Source organism: Salvelinus namaycush, chromosome 14 (assembly GCF_016432855.1).
Source record: "Salvelinus namaycush isolate Seneca chromosome 14, SaNama_1.0, whole genome shotgun sequence".
Lineage (NCBI taxonomy): Eukaryota > Metazoa > Chordata > Actinopteri > Salmoniformes > Salmonidae > Salvelinus > Salvelinus namaycush.
The window spans coordinates 11,558,829-11,580,835 of NC_052320.1; the positions used below are offsets into that span (position 1 = coordinate 11,558,829).

Below are 22,007 nucleotides of genomic sequence, written 5' to 3' on the forward strand. Positions count from 1 at the left end.
AAAAGAAAACAGATAATCTAATGTTGGCATAATATATATTTTTTCTAAACAAATTGGAACACTGAGTATTACCCCCCCCAAACAGCTAATCTTTACTGTCTTCATCTATCTCAGCGTTTCCCAAACTCGGTCCTCGGGACACCAAGGGGTGCAAGTTTCGGTTTTATGCCCTAACACTATACAGCTGATTCAAATGATGATTAGTTGATTATTTGAAACAGCTGTGTAGTGCTAGGGCAAAAACCAAAACGTGCACCCCTTGGTGTCCCGAGGACCAAGTTTGGGAAACCCTGATCTATCAAACTAAATTTCAAGGAAAAAAATGAGTGATGGATATTCAGTTTATTTGAGATTTTCCAAGAGATTACATTTCTATAGGCAAGACATCAGTTAAATGAATATCTAATTACATAACTAATTATTTAATGACACTCAGGCTGCGTTTAGGCAGACAGCCCAATTCTGATATTTTTTTCACTAATTGGTCTCTTGACCAATCAGATCATCTCTAAAAAAAAAAAAAAGATCTGATTGAAAAGATCTGATTTGATTGGTCAAAAGACCAATTAGAGGAAAAAATATCAGAATTGGGCTAACTGTGTGAACACAACCTCACCTGTCCAGTCAACAACCACTCTAATCTGTCGGTGTTAAGCCGTTTGATAGCGTAGACTTAACTTGTGTATAACATGCAACAACATCTCCAGTGTAGATACTGAAACTCACCAGTGGATCCCCCCTTTACAAGCACAGTGTCCATTCAGACCCTCTTCCTGACATTCAGATTCATTGATGTCCTGTAGTCTCGATTCATATGGATTCATATGTCCTTCAATTCGGCTCCAGATATTCCAAGACTGAAAATCAGTTTGGGCTCAAAGAGCCTCAACACAGTCACAAGAGGCTGTGTGTGGAGAAGCTGTTGTCAGTTTCCTTCCATATAAGGCTTGAATTTCTTGGTAGTCTCTTTGTTCTGGATGATCCTTGCTTAAAAATGTGGGCAATCTTACCTCAACACCAATGCAAGCTGGTGACCTGTGGGGAAAAGTTCAAGCAGACAAAACAAATTTGAAGACAAGTTAATATGTCTCATCAACATTATCACATTGAAGTACCTCAGAGTCAAAACAGTAACTTTTGGTGTAATCAGATCAAACAGACATTTCCTTACATGTTGCAAGGGTAAGAAGTTGAGCGCCATTGTGTTTTGACTGCTTGAAACAAAAGCAACAGGTGCCTTCAGTGTATATCTGTAACTGGCAGGACAGTCAGAGAGCTGTGTTAGTTACCTGGGTCGACAGAGTTTCATGACAAGATGTGTACGAAGAGAATGGCCAGGCCAATGTTGAGCAGAATCACCATGGTTATCATGATGGTGTTCGGACCCTGCAAAAGAGAGAGTAGATATATTTAATGTTTTATTTAACCTTTATTTACACAGGTTTATCATGTTGTGATAAATTCTGCAAGACAGACCTGTTCAAGATAGTAGCAGTCAAGATAGCAGCAGATGTTGTTAGAACAATGAATATGCCGGTAAAGTACTTTTAAACTCCTATAGATCTATAAAACATCAGCGATATGAATGGGATGAACAAAAATCTCAATGATCCTTATGGTAACATTTTACAATGAAGCTGCATCTATTCCTGTGTAGCAATTCTGTAATGACTCTAGTAAGAACATTTTTTAAATGTGGTGACGGGGAGAAAAGCTGCTGCATTATAAGGAACACAATCTGTCTACATCAGCTGTGGCCGACTGGTAGGTTCTCATATGCAGTAAGCCCCTTTCAACACAGGGGGCCTGGGCTATTGGAAAACCTCCCCTAGAATACATGCCTTATAGGGCAGACTGCTTAGGGCTCACATACCAGTCAAACCCCTAGTCTGCACGGCATCTAAAATCTACATAATAATTCCGAACAAACAACTGTTGCTTCTGTAAACACCTATGTAACAGTCACCTATGTTTATTTACATATTTTCATTGATGGGAATTGGTCATCTGGATGACAAAATAGGAATTTTCTTAGCAACTCAGAGCTACTGATGGTAGCTGTTGGTTGCTGGAGAAAAATGTTTGTCATGTAATCTGTTCATAATTTCACTTGTACGCTCCCAACCAGAAATGGGAGAATTGTCTTGATTGTGTTAGTCAAAAAGTAAATGCTGTTGAGAATATGTACAAACATAACTAGAGGGGTAATTATTAACATAACGGAGTAGAGGAGGAGGGGAGGTTACTGAGATAGGGAGTCTGATTAGTCTAGTTTGAAGGACCAGCACCAATGGCAGTAAACAGTCTCCAGAGTAACATCATGTTACAAATTTGCACTTAGAGGAGAGAGAGGACCTACTGTATGCTATGAGTCTACTTTTAGAACTCAGGTCATGGGAGAATGTACTACAGAACATATAAGAAGAGTCTTCATTTGACTTAATTTGTTCTCAAAACTGTTCATTACATGAGATATTAATTGCTTGAATTGCCTTACCTGCTCAAATTCATCTAGCTCTGTAACTTCACTTGTACCTGGGCTCTTTACCATGTTCTTCATCAGCTTGGCCTCCGCTTTGGGTTCAACCTTAGGTGCTGGTTTGGGTGCAGGTGTGGCAGGTTTGGAAGCCGGACTGGCCTCTCGTTTTGGCGATGGCTTTGGTGACGGCGATGGCTTGGGTGACACTTTATTAACAGACTGAGCGCTGGACCCTGGTTTGCTCTGAGATACAGTGGACACTGGTCGTTCATTGACCGACTCTGTTCTTTGTTTGGGCTCTGCCTCATTAAGCTCGGGGGTGACGGCAGCTTTGGAAGACTCTTTGGAGGCGGGATGAGGGGGTGGGACTTCTTCTTCTGAGTAGGTGACACTGGTCCTTACCAAGAGAGTAGCGTCGGACACTTTAGCATCAGAGATCGTCTTCTCCAGGGGCTTGATCTCCAGGTCGGAGCCCTGCTCTATCTTGTTGCTCAGGCGACTGGAGGCGCGGGAGTTCCCCCGGCTGCTAATGGGGGCAGAAGTGGGGCACTCTTCAGGGGGAGCAGTGGCAGGGGCGGAAGTGGTGGTGGCCACATTGGACGAGGGGGTGGTGGGTCGGCTGTTGGTTCTGCTGTTGGGACGGCTGCTCCCCCGACTTCCACCACCTTTGTCCCCGTTCCAGCCAGCAGGGCCGAGCAGATGGGAGTCCTCTTTGCTGATGCTGCCCTGTTTGGAGTGCCTGGATGCTGGAGGGGTGATGGCCGGGCTGGGGGAGGGTGTGCAGGCTGGAGTGGAGCCAGGCCTGTCGTGCAGCATTGGGCTTTCAGCAGGTGTCAGTGGCTGCTCTGCTAACAGTTGCTCATGCATTATAGGGTCTGTGTGCTCATTGGCCTCTGAGATCTCCTGTAATGCTCTCTTCTTCATGTACTCTGGGCCTGTGGAACAACATGAATAAATGTTATGGTTGATGAGACTCTAATCTCAACAACAAGCTAACACCCTGACTAGACTGGCCACGTTGTGTGAGCGGCGAGCGTTGCAAGATAAATGTACACATACATGTTATTCAATCAAATTATCAAAACTGCTCACGGGCGTTTACGTAGCCAGGAGCGAAAATAGAACTTGGTTCTATTTGAGATGCTTGATGAGCTGCAAGTCCCGCCTCTTCCATCTACTTATTGGTTTTCACGAGCATACTAACCCACATGGGTGATTGAAAGATAAACGAGGAGAGATTAATTAAAGAAAAACAAACTAAGTTTCCTCTTTTATCTGTGGATTGTCAGAGTAGAGAGTACAAGATTTTTTAGGACTCAAAATGGGTCAAAATTCTACAAAGATCCAGAAAAAAGGGACCATATACATTTCAGGTAAAATAACAAACCAAATCTCCCAGGACAAATTAGCTAGCAACAGCAAGCTAGCTAAACATCCATGAATGTTTCATGTGTGTTTCGACCTTTCCCCAAATTAATATAGTTGGTTCACGGTTGTTTTTGGTATTTTAACCTTCGTGCCATGAAAGCGTCTGGTGGGGACACACAAAATCAACATGCGCACGATGGCGCACGCGCTGTGCCAGTTTGGCCAATATGTAAGACTAGATCAGACTAGATAAAGATCAGACTAATTTGTTTAGCTAAGTGGAGACAGTGAAGGATGGATTTTCCGTGGTATCACCAAGGTCTCTATTTGAGGGGTATCACCAAGGTCTCTATTTGAGGGGTATCACCAAGGTCTCTATTTGAGGGGTATCACCAAGGTCTCTATTTGAGGGGTATCACAAGGTCTCTATTTGAGGGGTATCACCAAGGTCTCTATTTGAGGGGTATCACCAAGGTCTCTATTTGAGGGGTATCACAAGTTCTCTATTTGAGGGGTATCACAAGGTCTCTATTTGAGGGGTATCACAAGGTCTCTATTTGAGGGGTATCACCAAGGTCTCTATTTGAGGGGTATCACCAAGGTCTCTATTTGAGGGGTATCACCAAGGTCTCTATTTGAGGGGTATCACCAAGGTCTCTATTTGAGGGGTATCACCAAGGTCTCTATTTGAGGGGTATCACCAAGGTCTCTATTTGAGGGGTATCACAAGGTCTCTATTTGAGGGGTATCGCCAAGGTCTCTATTTGAGGGGTATCGCCAAGGTCTCTATTTGTATTTGGAGCCACTCTGTCTGCTTGTAACACAGTCATGTTCCAGTCACCCCAGGAATGTCTTGCTAGAAAACCTCATGTGGGGTGACTACAGCTGAACTGAGAAAACAGAGCAACTGCTGATCCCATTAAAAATCCCATTAAGATTGATTATTCATAGTTCTCATTTTCACAGTCTGATAAAAAACATGGTACTTTAGGCTGTAAATATCACAGAGTGGACAGCTGGATTGCAATATGCCAATCCAAACAAGTTGAGTCTGTAATATAGGCCTAATGAAATATGAACTGCTAGCTGGTTCTTGATGTACAACCTATAACATAATTCTGCATGGTAGGATTTGAAATACTGACTTGTAAGAGCCTTCTATTTACAGGCTCTGATGTAACTACTTACTATCTGACCTAAAGTGCAGGCAAGCAAACACGGACCCAGACAAAAAGACTAATAGATGGAGTGAGAAAAGATCGATCACATACTGTTGTTTAGCTCCCAATTTTTCATTCAAGAAGATCCAGGAAAATTCTTGCAGGTAGAATCTGGGAAATATTATATCCTCTAGCAATGTTTCTCCCTGTCAGCTTTGTGTGAGTGATAGTTGATGGTGGAATTCACAGTGGGGTATGCCCATTTGTACCATAAGACACAGACATTTCAGGCAGGCACTCAACAGTCAGTGACAACTTGTTATCAGTGTCTTTTTAGATCTGCTAAGCACTCCACGGTGTCCTGTGTGGGTAGAGAGTGACTGAGAGGAGAAAGAAATGCAGGGGCACACTGTGTGGCCCTAGGCCACTGACAGACCTGTAAGGAAACTGATATGATCCCTCTACCCAAGTAAGACGCTTCTTTTTTTAGACCTTCAAAGGCGACTACCCTTGCAGAGAGCCTACCTCAGCCAAGCAAAGAACAGAAACAGCAGCAAGACAGATCTTTCTATCGGTCTGTACAGCAAGATGCTAGATACCTTGAACAGGACTTTACTTCGCTTTTAAAATCTTGTAATATCGTTCAATTCACTTTTCAATACTGTTCTTGAAAGTATTGCTTTACTGTTCTTCCAAGTCTTGTACAGCACTTGGCTATTGGAAGGTATGTGAGAAAGCCTGGATATCCAGGTTCTTGGGTACTGTATCTCTTGTCAGTATCATGCCCTGGATCATACAGTTGAGAAGTCCACTTCACATACCTGGCTGATAGAAGGAAGGGGACAGTTCCCTGGCCACCACCCTGGCGACGCTGGACTCCTGGTTGGAGGCCTGGGAAGCCTGATTGGCAGCATCTGACTTGGCCTTAGCATGGGTTGTCCTGCAGGGAAACAAACAAAGCCTAATTTACTCAATATCCACAAACCCAACCTAATAATGACTTACTTGACTTATTTCTTATACTCCTGATATACTATATACAGTGCATTCGGGAAAGTATTCAGACCCCTAGACTTTTTCCATATTTTGTTACACTACAGACTTATTCTAAAATGGATTAAATAAATGTTTTCCCTCATCAAACTACACACAATTGTTGTATTTTTGTATTTAACTTTTATTTAACTAGGCAAGTCAATTAATTAAGAACAAATTAGTATTTACAATGACGGCCTACACCAGCCAAACCCGGATGACGCTGGGCCAATTGTGCGCCGCCCTATGGGACTCCCAATCATTGCCGGTTGTGATACAGCCTGGATTCGAACCAGGGTGTCTGTAGTGAGATGCAGTGCCTTAGACCACTGCGCCACTCGGGAGCCCCAATAGAACACCCCATACATTTTTGCAAATGTATTACAAAAAACAAACAGAAATACTTTATTTACATAAGTATTCAGACCCTTTGCTATGAGACTCGAATGAGCTCAGGTGTACCCTGTTTCCACTGGTCATCCTTAAGATGTTTCTACAACTTGATTGGAGTGCACCTGTTGTAAATTCAATTGCTTGGACATGATTTGAAAGGCACACACCTGTCTATATAAGGTCCCACAGTTGACAGTGCATGTCAAAGCAAAAACCAACCATGAGGTCGAAGGAATTGTCCGTAGAGCTCCGAGACAGGATTGTGTCAAGTCACAGACCTGGGGAAGGGTACCGAAACATTTCAAAACATTGAAGGTCCCCAAGAACACAGTGGCCTCCATAATTCTTAAATGGAAGAAGTTTGGAACCACCAAGACTCTTCCTAGACATGGCCGCCCGGCCAAACTGCGCAATTGGGGGAGAAAGGCCTTGGTCAGGGAGGTGACCATGAACCCAATGGTCACTCTGACAGAGCTCCAGAGATCCTCTGTGGAGATGGGAGAACCTTCCAGAATGACACCCATCTCTGCAGCACTCCACCAATCAGGCCTTTATGAAAGCCAGTCCTCAGCTTGGAGTTTGCCAAAAGGTACCTAAAGCACTCTTAGACCATGAGAAACAAGATTCTCTGGTCTGATGAAACCAAGATTGAACTCTTTGGCCTGAATGCCAAGCGTCACGTGTGGAGGAAACCTGGCACCATCCCTACGGTGAAGCATGGTGGTGGCAGCATCATGCTGTGGGGATGTTTTTCAGCAGCAGAGATGGGGAGACTAGTTAGGATCGAGGCAAAGATGAATGGAGCAAAGTACAGAGAGATCATTGATGAAAACCTGCTCTAGAGCGCTCAGGACCTCAGACTGGGGCGAAGGTTAACCTTCCAACAGGACAACGACCCTAAGCACACAGCCAAGACAATGTAGGAGTGTCTCTGAATGTCCTTGACTGGCCCAGCCAGAGCCCAGACTTGAACCCAATCAATATCTCTGGAGAGACCTGAAAATAGCTGTGCAGTGATACTCCCCATCCAACTTGACAGAGCTTGAGAGGAACTGCAAAGAAGAATGGGAGAAACTCCCCCAAATACAGGTGTGCCAAGCTTGTGGCGTCATACCCAAGAAAACTCGAGCCTGTAATCACTGCCAAAGGTACTTCAACATAGTACTGAGTTAAGGTTCTGAATACTTCTGTAAATGTGATATTTCCATTTTTTTTTTTTTATACATTTGCACAATTTCTAAAGAACATTTTTGTCTTTGTAATTCTGGGGTATTGTGTGTAGATTGATGAGATTTAAAAATAAAATCAATTTTATAATAAGGCTGTAACGTAACAAAATGTGGGGTCTGAATACTTTCCGAATGCACTGTATATATACTTTTTTTTTTACATCACATAAATGTTTGGGGTGAAAAACAACATGTTACAAAGAAAAATACATTGAACAAATATTTGTAATTACTTTTTATTGTATGTGCACTGTATTGGCCATTAGGACTCAGTTGATGGTAATTATGAAACATTTAGTATTACAGTAAATGGGGACAGTGGGTATAAAACATAGTTAGAGCATCCTGATTTCCACTACAGAGGACATGTATTAACAAGCTTTTATTAACCTCTTGAGACCCAGCAATACATTTTTGTCCTGTCTAGGGGAGATTTGTTTTTGGTCCGTAACTCTAAAGCCACACATGCCACTTTGTACCTTTAGAGAGGATATTCTGGGCTTTTCAAAGATATTTCATATGTGGGGTGTCACCGTGTGTAATTATTAATTTTGTGAGTAAAATTGTTTCTAATGGGTAAATATCTCAGGAATAGTTTGGTGAGTTTTTAGAGTAGTGTAATAATTTTTTCACATTAAATAAGAGCTTATAGCTCCTAGCGGAGCAAAGGACCACAAAAGTGCATCTTTAGTGAACTCTGTCTGTTAAACTTTACAATGGCTAAATCTGTAGCTACTTACGTCATCGTGATCAAATATTAAAATGTTCAAATAAACAGATCTGACCTAAAAGCTGAAATATTGTTAATCAGATTTTGATCATTGATCATGACAATTGTCTGTGAAAATGATTGGGATATTCTGCTACCCTTTCACTAGGTTTTAGGTGATCACTGTTGCCATTGCAAACCCAAGCACCCCATAGACCTCATTCCCCTCCTATTTATTTGGAAAGATACTTTGGCTGGACTATAAAAAGCAAAGAGAACATCCCCAACACTTAAGTCTGTTCCCATGCCTTATAGCCAGCTAGCCCTTTGGTCCAAGAGATGAATACTGATACGAACCAAAAACTGAGGGGTTGTGCTGTAAGAACCAACGTTACTGTAACAATCCAAAACCAGACTCAGATGGACCAAAATACTACAGAGATTATTGTTTACAATATTTCATCTTTTAAAAAATATTTTATAGGGCTGTTGTGTGGAGTTGAGTTGGTTGCATGGTTTATTATTAGTATTAGCTGGAGAGGGTGTCCTATTCTGCCGTTGGAGAACTGGAACAGAAATAAATGACTCTAACACCTCAACCCAGACAACGAGATACTGCCAGGGGACGTTATCCTGTATGTTATATTCACAGAAGTATTAGTTTATCATGTGAATTTATTAATTAAGTTATTTCTTAATTAGAATACTGTATAAGAGGCAAATGCAATAAATTAACATTCCCAGTCTGCTGGTACTCCATTAAAAAAGTTGACCTATTTGCTGTGTACTACTTTAAAAATAAATAAAATGCATATACAGTATATCGTGTCTGCACAATGTGTCTGTGTGGCATAATGGCTACATAATATTGCATTAAATAAATGTATATCAAATGTTGGACCTTGACAGCACTTCAAGATGTATACTGTATTTAAACATAATCTACAGAGACTCCTCCTCCTGCCCAACACTTTCTCTTCTATTTTTCTCTGGTTACCTCACAGGGTTATTATAAACCACTCGTGAAGGAGTGAGTGTGTTATTATAAACCCTAGTGAAGGAGTGAGTATGTTATTATAAACCCTAGTGAAGGAGTGAGTGTGTTCGGGGTTCAATGCTACTGATATCTACCCCAGGCTTACTGATTGTGATGACTCCGTGAATACTTGACATACTGTAACGTTACACTGGGACTTTAAATAGATCCATCCACTTGAAGACTTTGAGGGGTAGGCAGCACCATAGAGATCCAACCTGGACTCAGGGGTAGATGTAACATAGTAAATGTAAATCCAGGACATTACAATTAGTCTGATATTTCACTTTTCATTTGGTATGTATTAATTGGTGGCTGTCCATCATCCATTTCATATGAAATGTTTAATACAAATTACAATTTGTATTATATTATATGTTACGAATTGCAATTAGTACAATATGTTACGAATTTGCAAAACATATGATATTTTACGAATTCCAATTTCTTGTGGCTGATGTTAGCTAGGTGGCTAGATGGCTTACGTTAGCTAGGTGGCTAACATTAGCAAGGCTAGGAGTTAGGGTTAGGGGTTAAAGTTACAGTGAAGGTTACAGTTCATATTAGGGTTAGGTTAAAGGGGAAGGGTTAGCTAACATGGTAAGTAGTTGCAAAGTAGCAAGTAGTTGCAAAGTAGCTAAAATGCAAAAGTTGTCCGTGATGAGATTCGAACACGCAACATTTGGGTTGTTAGACATTTGCGCTATACCCTCACCATTCCACGCCGACCAACCACCCTTAACCATACCAAACACAACATTCAAATTTGAGTGTCCTGGATTGACTTTACTATGTTACATCTAGTCTATGAGACCAGGTTGAGAGATCCTATTAAATTACTAGAGGGACTATGTCATAAACCCTCAAAGTTCCAGAATGGTCCAAAAATTCTAGTATTCTAATTCCTAATTATGTGGAAGCACTTCCCCAACAGAATAATTACGTTGAGGAGGCTGAGAATCCCTGTCTTTATATAGTACAGTAGATCAACAACTGTCTGCTCTTAAGTCAACAATCCCTCTTTTAAGGGCTTCTTCACTGTTTCTTATACAGTAGTCTCAGACACGCTGAAGTCTTGATAAAATGGCAAACAGAGAGGCAGAGAGTCTGTTCGATTGAACAGCTGACAAGCCCATCTGCAGTTTACAAGTTTATGAACTAGGATATGACGTATCTTAATATAAAACAAACTCTTGAACACTAAAACTCAAAATGAATACTTAAACAAATTCAATTCTTCTAGACTAGAATGGCAGTTATAGCAGTGTAGCGTTATAACAGTATAGTGAGTGTAGTTGGACTTCAATGAACATACAGTATATACCTAAAATGTAAACAGTTGACAGATACGACAGGCTCCTTCAAGGAATACATAACAAATACGACCTGGTGTGTAGTGTTTAGAGGTTCCTAAAATGGCCGTTCTGTTGGGTTGCCAGGCAGTGCTGTGCCTTTCCGTGGGAGGAGTGTCATGACAGATGGTGCTTCTTGACTACCTGCAGTACTCCTCACAGTCCTCTTAGATAGCTTGTAAAGTAAACCATCAGTGTAGGCCCTGATCCCAGATCTGTTTGTGTGAAGTGAACCGACGAGGAGAGGGCCACCAATGCTAGTATATTGCTTCTGAACTACTGATGGTAGCCTTGTTCCAGATCTGTTTGTGCTATTTAGCCAACTCCTATTGTTCGGTAATAACCATAGGAATTGGCAAGAAAGACAGCACAAACAGTTCTGGGACCAGCCTGCACTGGTGGTTTTACGTAGCCTGGTCACAGATCTGTTTGTGCTGTATAGCCAGCTCCTATTGCACGACAATGACCATAGGAGTTGGCAAGACAGCACAAACAGATCTGGGCCCAGGCTACAGAATTATCAGTGCTCACTGCTCCTGAACCAAGGCAGTTTTACCACACATAGTGGTCCTCTACTCATTGGTTCACTTCAAAAAGTTTGTTGAACAAAGTCTATGTGAAGCTGCAACCTAAATACCTATGCACTATTCTGAGGGCAAGAGGCCAGTGAAAGCAAGACACTCAGTCGGTCGTCACAAACTTGTCATAGACAGAAATATTCCTCAGCACCTCCCCCCCATCCTCAGACGATCCTGCAGGTGAAGAAGCCGGATGTGGAGGTCCTGGGCTGGCGTGGTCTGCGATTGTGAGGCCTGTTCCCTGGCAAAAGCTCTGTTGGACATTCCTGTAGTCAGCATGCCAATTGCACACTCCCTCAAAACTTGATACATCTGTGGCATTGTGATACATCTGTGGCAAAACTGCACATTTTAGAGTGGCCTTTAATTTCCCCCAGCACAAGGTGTGCCTGTGTAATGATCGTGCTGTTTAATCAGCTTCTTGGTATGCCACACCTGTCAGGTGGATGGATTATTTTGGGAAAGGAGATCACTAACAGGGATGTAAACAAATTTGTGCACAACATTTGAGAGAAATAAGCTTTTTGTGTGTATGGAAAATTTCAGGTATCTTTTATTTCAGCTAATGAAACATGGGACCAACACTTCACATGTTGCGTTTACATTTTTGTTCAGTATATATTTTTAAACATTAACATAAAGCTAGCTTGACATTCATTTGAAAAATAATAGCTAATGTAATTTTCCTTAAAAAGCCTTCATTAGCCATGACTATCACTGGACATTACATTTAGGTCAGTCTGCTTTTCGTCATGCTACAGCTCAGACTCTGTCATTGTGCCTGTCACTGGAGCTCTGCAGATGAGTGAGGTCCTGAACTTATGCCAGTGGGAGGGTTTTATAGTACTACTAGCAGTATGGATGTGCTAGTTGACTGAGCAGTCAAGCGATACAGTATCTGTTTGTTGTTCTGGGTGAAAGGACACCAACATTAGACTTTCATTACCTCTTCTGATTTGAAACAATGTAAACATGAAAACTGCTGACAATGTAGTCAGGTAAAAGTTTGTCTCATTACTTCACAGTTTTCAGCATCACATTAATTCTGACAATAGACATTCAATGTACTCTAAATGGGTTTTGAGGGAGTGTACATACAGTACAACGGTTAGAATAGACAGTGTTATCCCAAACACTCATATTTACTAATCATATGATTGGCTGCATTGAGGCAAAACCCACTGGGCACAAGCGTCATTTAAATTTCTAGTTTTGATTTACATTTGGTTGATTTGTCAACTAACTTGAATTTAACGTGAAATCAACATTAAATGTCACCATGTCATTAGATGAAATTTAAAAGTGAAAAAATTACGAAATGCCCTTATGTTGATGATTTTTTTACAAAAACAATCAGTTTCCCACTTGATTCAATATCATCACGGTGAATTATTTGGATTAAATGACATAGAAACAATGTTGATTCAACAGGTTTTTGCCCAGTGGGAATGTACATGCCAAACTCTTACCTCCACTGCTCTAGTATCCATGAGGTGTTGCTAGGCTACTGACTGCCCTAGTATCCATGATGTGTTGCCTGTCCGCTAGGCTACTGACTGCTCTAGAATCCATGATGTGTTGCTAGGCTATTGACTGTCCTAGTATCCATGATATGTTGCTAGGCTACTGACTGTCCTAGTATCCATGATGTGTCGCCTGTTCGCTAGGCTACTGACTGCTCTGGTATACATGATGTGTTGCTAGGCTACTGACTGTCCTAGTATCCATGATGTGTCATCTGTCCACTAGGTTACTGACTGCCCTAGTATCCATGATGTGTTGCTAGGCTACTGACTGCTCTAATTTCCATGATGTGTCGCCTGTCCGCTAGGCTGCTGACTGCTCTAGTATACATGATGTGTTGCTAGGCTACTGACTGTCCTAGCATCCATGATGTGTCGCCTGTCCGCTAGGCTACTGACTGCCCTAGTATCCATGATGTGTTGCTAGGCTACTGACTGCTCTAATTTCCATGATGTGTCGCCTGTCCGCTAGGCTGCTGACTGCTCTAGTATACATGATGTGTTGCTAGGCTACTGACTGTCCTAGCATCCATGATGTGTTGCTAGGCTACTGACTGCTCTAGTACACATGATGTGTTGATAGGCTACTGACTGCTCCAGTATACATGATGTGTTGCTAGGCTACTGACTGCCCTAGTATCCATGCAGTGTCGCCTGTCCGCTAGGCTACTGACTGCCCTAGTATCCATGATGTGTTGCTAGGCTACTGACTGCTCTAGTATCCATGATGTGTTGCTTGGCTACTGACTGCTCTAGTATCCATGATGTGTTGCTCGGCTACTGACTGCTCTAGTATCCATGATGTGTTGCTAGGCTACTGACTGCTCTAGTATCCATGATGTGTTGCTCGGCTACTGACTGCTCTAGTATCCATGATGTGTTGCTCGGCTACTGACTGCTCTAGTATCCATGATGTGTTGCTCGGCTACTGACTGCTCTAGTATCCATGATGTGTTGCTCGGCTACTGACTGCTCTAGTATCCATGATGTGTTGCTCGGCTACTGACTGCTCTAGTATCCATGATGTGTTGCTCGGCAACTGACTGCTCTAGTATCCATGATGTGTTGCCTGTCCGCCAGGCTACTAACTGCTGTAGTGTCCATGATGTGTTGCTTGCAGACCTGGGTTTAAACACTATTTGAAATTGTTAAAATACTTTTATTGATTGCTTTAGCCTGCCTGCAATGTCAGATAGGTGAGGTTTGTATTGCGCCAGGCAAGCTCATTTAAGCCCAGCTACAGTACTTGAAATTATGTCAAATACTATTTAAACCCAGGTCTGGTTTCTTGTCTGCTAGATACCAGTCAGTAAGTTCTAAAACCTATTTGAAAGCCTTGTCACTGCATGGGGACTGGTTAGCAAACTGTTCCAAAAGACCACAAAGTTGTCTTCAGGTTTAGTTGAGGATACTAACACCATAAACATAGTACATTTTTAGGTCTTAAGAAGCAAGCCTGTAGTCATTCAAGTAAGCAAGACTTGGTTGTTTAATTCATTGATGAGCTGTTTTACAGATGTACTACTTCTACAGTAAACTATGATGTGACGTTACTAGTCTACCGTGTCAGACAGAGCGTAGACTATTTAGCAGAGAAAACATCCTTTGGCTGTGGCTGACTGTGACTGGGCAGGAAAGATGAAGGAAGACGGGAGAGCAACAGCAATCAGCTGTTGCCTGCATTCCCTTGTGATTGTGATACAGCAACAGTGTGTGCCTGCCCTTATTTAGCCAGCCAGTCAGGGCTCCAATTTGTACTGAGTACTGACACTAGGCCTTTCTTTCTCTGTGCGTCATTTACACCCAGACAGTCCCAGACAGCCGTGGCCTCTTCTACCTTCAGATACTCTGAAGAGACTCAGCCCACATCAGACACACACACGTGCGCACACACAATACCAGGGACAACTCAAAATATTAACTAAAAGTCAGGGCAGGGAGGCATGGGGGCAGAAAGGGAGCATTAACTAACCTAACCTGCGGGCGGCTGAGTGTCTCAATAAACCAACCACGTCTCAAAGCATTTCTTATAAATCTGTACGTAAATTCCAGACACTCCATTTAGTATGATATGTTACATTTCGTATGGTATGTATTAATTTGTGAATGTCCATCATCCATTTCGTATGATATGTTCTGAAATTGCAATTTGTACAATATGTTACGAATTGCAATTTGCACAATATGTTACGAATTTGCAAAACGTATGATATGTTACGAATTCCAATTTGTTGTGACTAACATTAGCTAGATGGCTAATGCTAACATTAGCTTGCTGGCTAATATTAGCTAGGCTAGGGCTTAGGGTTAAGGTTAGGGTTAATGTTAGGAGTTAGGTTAAATGGTTAAGGTTAGGGGAAGGGTTAGCTGAAAGGGTTAAGGTTAGGATTAGGGCTAGCTAACATGCTAAGTAGTTGTAAAGTAGCTAAGAAGTAGTAAGTAGTTCAAAAGTTGCTAATGAGCTAAAATACAAAAGTTGTCTGTGATGAGATTCGAACACCCAACCTTTGGGTTGCTAGCCGTTCGCATTATACGCCCACCCATCCACTCCGACCAACCACACTCATTTTTGCCTTAAGTAAACTGCTGTCTTATGTAACCATACCAAACGTAACATATCTTAGTAATTTGACTGTCCCGGATTTACATTTACTATGATACGTCTATACTATGAGACCAGGCTGAATAAATAGGTTGTATTTATAAACCCCTGACTTAATCACAATGGCTGCTGGTTGTTTGGCCCTGGCACCTTGGCTGTTGCCTGTGCAGTGGACAGGGAGCACTGCTGCTCTGCTGTCAGGGACATGGTTCACGTCATGCAAAAGGATACCATCCTGGCTAGCTGCCCTGCCCTGTTCTCCACCCCACAACAACAGAGCAGAATGCTTCAATGGAAAACTCCTCTGGATATACGGGTGATTCAATCACTTCCCGGTTCTATTTCTAGAATACAAGTGACAATCTTCTCATGACTGTTTCCAGAGTAGCAATATGATTAAGTAGAATTATAATTTTTTTCATCACTATTGCATTACTGGCTGTTAGAGATTCTGGGTACCACTAAAATGAGCTGGATGTATGGGACAATCAGATTTGACCTCATCCATTGATGAAAAAGTCAAGAGACCAGACAGGTTATAACCACTGTGGTGTCCTTAATCCACTAAGTGTCGGTTTCCACAGTAAGTCCTCAAAAGGCTTCTGGTTGTTTCAGATGTCTATTCATGGAGTCTTCGGGACTAGGCCTGTCTAGAAGATAATGTAGCTGAGCCTTAAAACAATACAAAACACGTTTGGCCCATAATTCTTGTAATACTGCTTGTCTCTGTGGTAAAATATTTAGATTTCCATCTGTCTAGGAGTCAGCACAGGATCTGCAGTTCATCAGCCTGAGTATGTGTCTCAAATGGCAACCTATTCCCAATGTAAGTGCACTAATTTTGACCAGAGCCCTATGGGCCCTGGTGAAAAGTAGTGCACTATAAAGGCAATAGGGTGACATTTGGGATGTAAACCTACTGTTGTAAACACAGGGCTTATTTCAGGTGCTGCTGTGGCTTACAGTAGATCTAAAAGCTGCTGCCTTCTATGGTGAGGCACGAAAGAAACCTCTGTCATCTTGAAAGTCAGCGACTGGGTTTCTCTGTGTTGGTAGCCTAAGCATGTATGGACAAATTAGGTCTAGCCGGCCTACAGTAAACAAAGAACAAAATCATATTCTGATATCAAAACTTAATTGTAAAGAGACGTCTCAGAGATTTCCTTCCCTATCAGTTTAAGAAAATAGGGGAGTCTCAACCAACACCCTCTCTCAAAAGTGTACTGTATCAATATAAATTGAAGTGCACTGCAGATAATGATTTCCTGCCACAATGCCTAACGTCACACACAAATGACAGAGGTAAGAGGGATGTCACATAATCAATCAGACTTTGGTGTAATGGTGACGTGGGCCTTTCTCTAAAAAGTATGTTTGGTTCCCTGAGATCCCCCTTACCTTGCCAAGGGGGCTGCACAATAAACTGAAACCATGGCATTGCTTGCGCTGTCGAACCTGACATTGATTTCTGTGTGACATGGCTGACTTTGCCCCATACACTGCAGGAAGAGAATGGCCTTCGTGGTTTGAGGCACTGTGCTGTCAACGAACAGTGGTGCCAATTTGTCAAGGAACAACCTTCTACTACAACGGTTGCCCTCTGTATAGCACACAAGAGAAGCAGAAAAAATAGCTGCAGAAGACTTTCAAATAAGACTAGATGAGACAGGGTGGCACACAGACATTGTCCTTTTCTCTTCAGTCTGTTACAAGCTGTATATAATGACTCCACACAGAAGAAGTAACTTTTTTCTCTCTGTCTTCTATGACTCCTATTGTGACCACAGCCAGAGAAATCACAGGAGCAACACCTACAACTGCTGAATCTGATCTAACTCAATGGCGTCTTTATTTGCCATCATCAACCTATTTTTACCATTCAGTGCCATACAGTAGCCCTCCTGTCCATGTACTGTTATGCAGAGGTAGGCATCAGTGTCTAAAACATTGAACATTGACATTGATGCAGAGCCTTGTTCTTGTGGGTGCATTTCTTGGTGAATTGCTAAAAGGAATAGTGGGAGGAAATGTGGTGTACTTGAAGGATTTTAAAAGTATTCTTTTTTAAGAAGGAAAGTGATTATACATAGACAATAAATATTTATAATACAATGGGTTGAATAAGTGTGATTGTTATTTTGGTGCTACTGAAGTGTTACTGAAAATGTGTCTGATCATGATCACCTAGTCTATCCCAGTAATGAATATGCATGGTCTTTTCCATACCTGGAGGCAGCGATCTCTGCTTTCTGTTTGGCGATGGCCGCCGCCCGCTGAGCTCCCTCCACACTGCGCTCCACTTTCTGCCTGATCTTGCTGCCCTTCAGTTGGATAACCCTCTTCTTCATGGCCTTCACCAGCATGTTGTTCATATACTTTCCTTCCTCCTTCCCTCCTTCCGCAAAGGTGGTGCATCCATAGCCGTGTCGCTGGTTGTCCAGCCATTCGCCTTCATACTTTAGCCCACTGGAACGTTCGCTTATTCCATAGCCTGAACGCTTGTCGTTCTTCCACTCCCCCATGTATACCTCTGTGGTGGTGGCATCGATGTCGGCCTCCACAGGGGGGAAATCCTCTGCCCCGGCTAGGCTCTCATCTCCCAGACTGATGGTGGAGTTGGCATCGCTGGCCACATCGCTGGCCGCTGAACTCAACGCTGACTCGCTCCTCGCTCCCAGGAAGCTTAGCTTACTCCTCACGCTGGATAAGGAAGTACGGGAGTCAGACTTCTTCAGTTTCCCCAGGAGAGACCCCCTTCGGAACAGGCCCTTCTTCTTGGGCTTGACGGCGTCTGGGTCCACCTGGAGCGTGAGGGCGAAGCCACCCCGGGAGGGTCCCAGCTGGGTGGGTGTGGTGACTCGGGCCTCCTGGCCGGCGGCGTTGGTGGCAATGATGACGGGGACGTCCTGCTGGAGCAGAGTGCCATTACTTTGCTCACTGCGGAGGGATGTGAGGGAAGTGCGGAGAGGGGAGCGAACCACCGCCGCCATGCCGTAAGGCACGCTCTGACGTACTCCGTACCCGTGTCGCATGCCGCCAGTAAATTGGCCCTGAAATGTGCCTGGAAAGACAAGAGAGGGAATTGATAGATATGTTAACATCTGGAGAAATAGCCAATAAAAAATTACGCTTTGCCGTCCTCTGATTTGATTGAAAATGTTTGGGCTAGCTGTTTAACTCACACCAAATGATCACCCTTATATAATTGCAAGCACTTCAACAGTGAGACAAGATGAGTGGTTTTGTTTTGAAAGTAAAATAAAGTAACCAGAACTTTTTCCTGCACTGTGAAGTGCATTGGCATAGTCAGCCTATACGGTTTGACACAGTAGGGATCATACACTGAACTAAAATATAAAAACAACATGTAAAGTGTTTCATGAGCTGAAATAAAAGATCCCAGAAATGTTCCATATGCACACATTTTTCTTTCTTCAAATTTTGTGCACGCATTTGTTTACATCCCTGTTAGTAAGCATTTCTCTTTTGCCAAGATAATTCACCCACCTGACAGATGTGGCATATCAAGAAGCTGATTAAACAGCATGATCATTACACAGGTGCACCTTGTGCTGGGGACAATAAAAGCACACTCTAAAATGTGCAGTTTTGTCACACAACACAATGCCACAGATGTCTCAAGTTTTGAGGGAGCATGCAATTGGCATGCTGACTGCAGGAATGCCCACCAGAGCTGTTGCCAGATAATTGAATGTTAATTTCTACCATAAACCGCCTCCAATATCGTTTTAGAGAATTTGGCAGTATGTCCAAGTGGCCTCACAACGGCAGACCACGTGTATGGCGTTGTGTGGGCGAGCGGCTTGCTGATGACAATGTTGTGAACATACTGCCCCATGGTAGCGGTGGGGTTATAGTATGGGCAGGCATAAGCTACAGACAACAACCACAACTGCATTTTATCTATAGCAATTTAAATGCACAGAGATACCGTGACAAGGTTCTGAGGCCCATTGTCGTGCCATTCATCTGCCGCTATCACCTCATGTTTTATCATGATAATGCATGGCCCCATGTCACAAGGATCTGTACACAATTCCTGGAAGCTGGAAATGTCCCAGTTCTTCCAAGGCCTGCATACTTACCAGAAATGTCACACATTGAGCATGTTTGGGATGCTCTGGATCAACATGTACGACATCCTGTTCCAGTTCCCGCCAATATCCAGTAACTTTGCACAGCCGTTGAAGAGGAGTGGGACAACATTCCACAGGCCACAATCAACAGACTGATCAACTCTATGCGAAGGAGATGTGTTGTGCTGCATGAGGTGGTCACATCAGATACTGACTGGTTTTCTGATCCACACACGTACCTTTTTTAAAAAAGATATCTGCGACCAACAAATCCATAGATTAGGGCCTCATGAATTTATTTAAATTGACTGATTTCCTTATATGAACTGTATCTCAGTAAAATCTTTGAAATCGTTGCATGTTGTGTTTATATTTTTGTTCAGGGTAGTTGGAAAGTCTGTAGTTCAACTAAAGTTATTAATGTGACTCAAACTAATCATGGGTCTCTCATGCAAAATCAGACATGTGTCTGGATGCCATCGGCTGTAGCTATAGCTAGGCCGTCTGCTGGGCTATTATTACTTCCTGACACATGGTGTCAGAACCTCTCAATCATCCAATCAAAAGGGCCCAAAACTGATGAGTCAGCTACTGAGGGCACCAGGGGCTTGAAACAGACAGCAATGCCACCAATATCATTGGTGTGATCTCTCAGCAGGTTCAAGTGTAGTGCCAGTATGAGGACAATATAGCTTGGTCCTAGATCTCTACTGTATGTGTGTTTGCCAACTCCTCTGACTATTAGTTCATTCAACAGTAGAGCAATCAGTGTTTCTCCTCCTGTTCCTTTCATTTACTCTCACCGCTTCTTTGGGGCCCATTAAATGTCTCAGATTAGGAGTGCAGTTTTTCCTTTTAGCTCATAATGAATACAATTACATAGACAGTGGGGGACCTGATTCTAGATCAGCACTTTTACTCTAGGCCCATGACTTCTTGTGTGTGTGTTTGAAGGGGTGTTCGTTTGTGTGACAGCAATTGAAACAATAACTTCCACATAAAAACACAGCTTAACATCCCACAACATAGCACACACTTTTGTATGGACACACACTGCTAATGTGCCATCCGCTGCCACTATCGTTTGGCAAGAGGCCCTTAGGAATGGGCAAGATCCCAATAGACCATCTGCAGCAACACTTGGGTTCCTCTTCTTGGTTCACTGCTGCAAGCTTGAGTCACTCATTCTCTCATAAAACACCCAAATGGAACATTAGTATTGTACTGTAGTGTATAGCACACTGTGCTTTGTTGATAATCACTCATATTCCTGCTCTTATATTCTCAGCTGCACCTGGATATATCAGCATAAACCAAAATTGCATACCTGTCCTACGTAATTAACTACCACTACCCTTTACCTTCTTCAAATGTTAAATGTCAGGTATGACAAATGTCAATGAGGCTAATAGATGTGCTATTGTTATTACACAGTTATTACATATTACAAATGCAACATTCCCATGTTGTGTCTAGGAAGTACATGATGTGTCTAGGAAGTACATGATGTGTGTAGGAAGTACTCCACCAGATTCAGGACAACATATAAATAAAGGAATAAAAAACATACCACCATCAGCATAGGTCTCTGTGCCATATCCATCTTGCAATCCGTTATTCCACGTTCCTTCATACTTCGCCCCACTACCAACACTCAGCCTCAAGCCATATCTCCCCTTGAAGCCATGAGTCCATTCTCCCTTGTAAACCCAATGTCCTTTAGTCTCAACTCCTAGACCATGGCGCTTCCCTTGCGACCAGAAGCCTTCATAGGCGTTTCCGCTTGGCCAGGTGTAGACTCCAACCACCTCAAACCCGTAATTCCAGGAGCCGGAGAACTCGCCCTGTCCTTTAGGTCCGGTGCAGATCCCATGCCCATGGGCTTTGCCACCTTCCCAACCACCACAATAAGCTCCACCATCATCAAATTCAAAACGACCTCCACTCATACCTTCCCTTCTGTGACTGCAGACAAAAAAAAAATAGTTTTAAAGGCGGAGTCAAATCAATGACTTTTTGAAAATCTTGGTCAAGATAAAATATCTTCTGTCAGAATGGATCCGCCTTCACCTGTCATATAAAACGATTTAAGAGATCCTTGACACTGTGTTTAGAATATGTTCTTTGTATTGTTCTTGAATATTTTGGGGGTATTTTCCATGTAGCCTTGCACTCTATAGACACTTCAAATCAATTTGTTTCAGGCGCGCATTTTAGGCTACTTAATTATCTCTTATTCCCTTTGATTATTTCAGTACTCTTCTTCTGTTGATCGCTGTTCGATTTCAGAGTCATGAACTTCATAAAGGCTCTGTGCTGACTGAGTAAGATTTGTTACGGTTGTTTTCCCCCCAGAGGTAAAACTAATATGCGATTATTTAGTTGAACTGTTTTTGGATGTCTTCTTTTTTCTGGTTGAGCCAGGGATCTTGCATGGCTTTCCAAG

At 42.6% G+C, this 22,007-nt stretch overlaps 1 protein-coding gene across 1 annotated transcript; it reads right to left on the reverse strand.

The window, feature by feature from the left end:
* Positions 1-1,305: 1,305 nt before the first annotated feature.
* Positions 1,306-21,510, reverse strand: jph2 (junctophilin 2). The gene is made up of 5 exons (XM_039007575.1): positions 21,132-21,510; positions 17,691-18,525; positions 5,829-5,947; positions 2,498-3,414; positions 1,306-1,386 (listed from the first exon to the last, which is right to left on the reverse strand). The coding sequence occupies exons 1-5, from the start codon at positions 21,508-21,510 to the stop codon at positions 1,306-1,308; spliced, it is 2,331 nt and encodes a 776-aa protein (XP_038863503.1).
* Between the last annotated feature and the right edge of the window lie 497 nt (positions 21,511-22,007).

Bases quoted from the DNA above. Each gene is read 5' to 3' on its own strand.
- jph2 (XM_039007575.1), bottom strand. From the start codon at position 21,510: ATGAGTGGAGGTCGTTTTGAATTTGATGATGGTGGAGCTTATTGTGGT. The intron at 5,948-17,690 runs GTATGGAAAAGA...GTTTCCCTGCAG, and splicing joins GCAGAGATCGCTGCCTCCAG to GACAACCCATGCTAAGGCCA. The intron at 1,387-2,497 runs GTAAGGCAATTC...TCTCTTTTGCAG, and splicing joins AGCTAGATGAATTTGAGCAG to GGTCCGAACACCATCATGAT.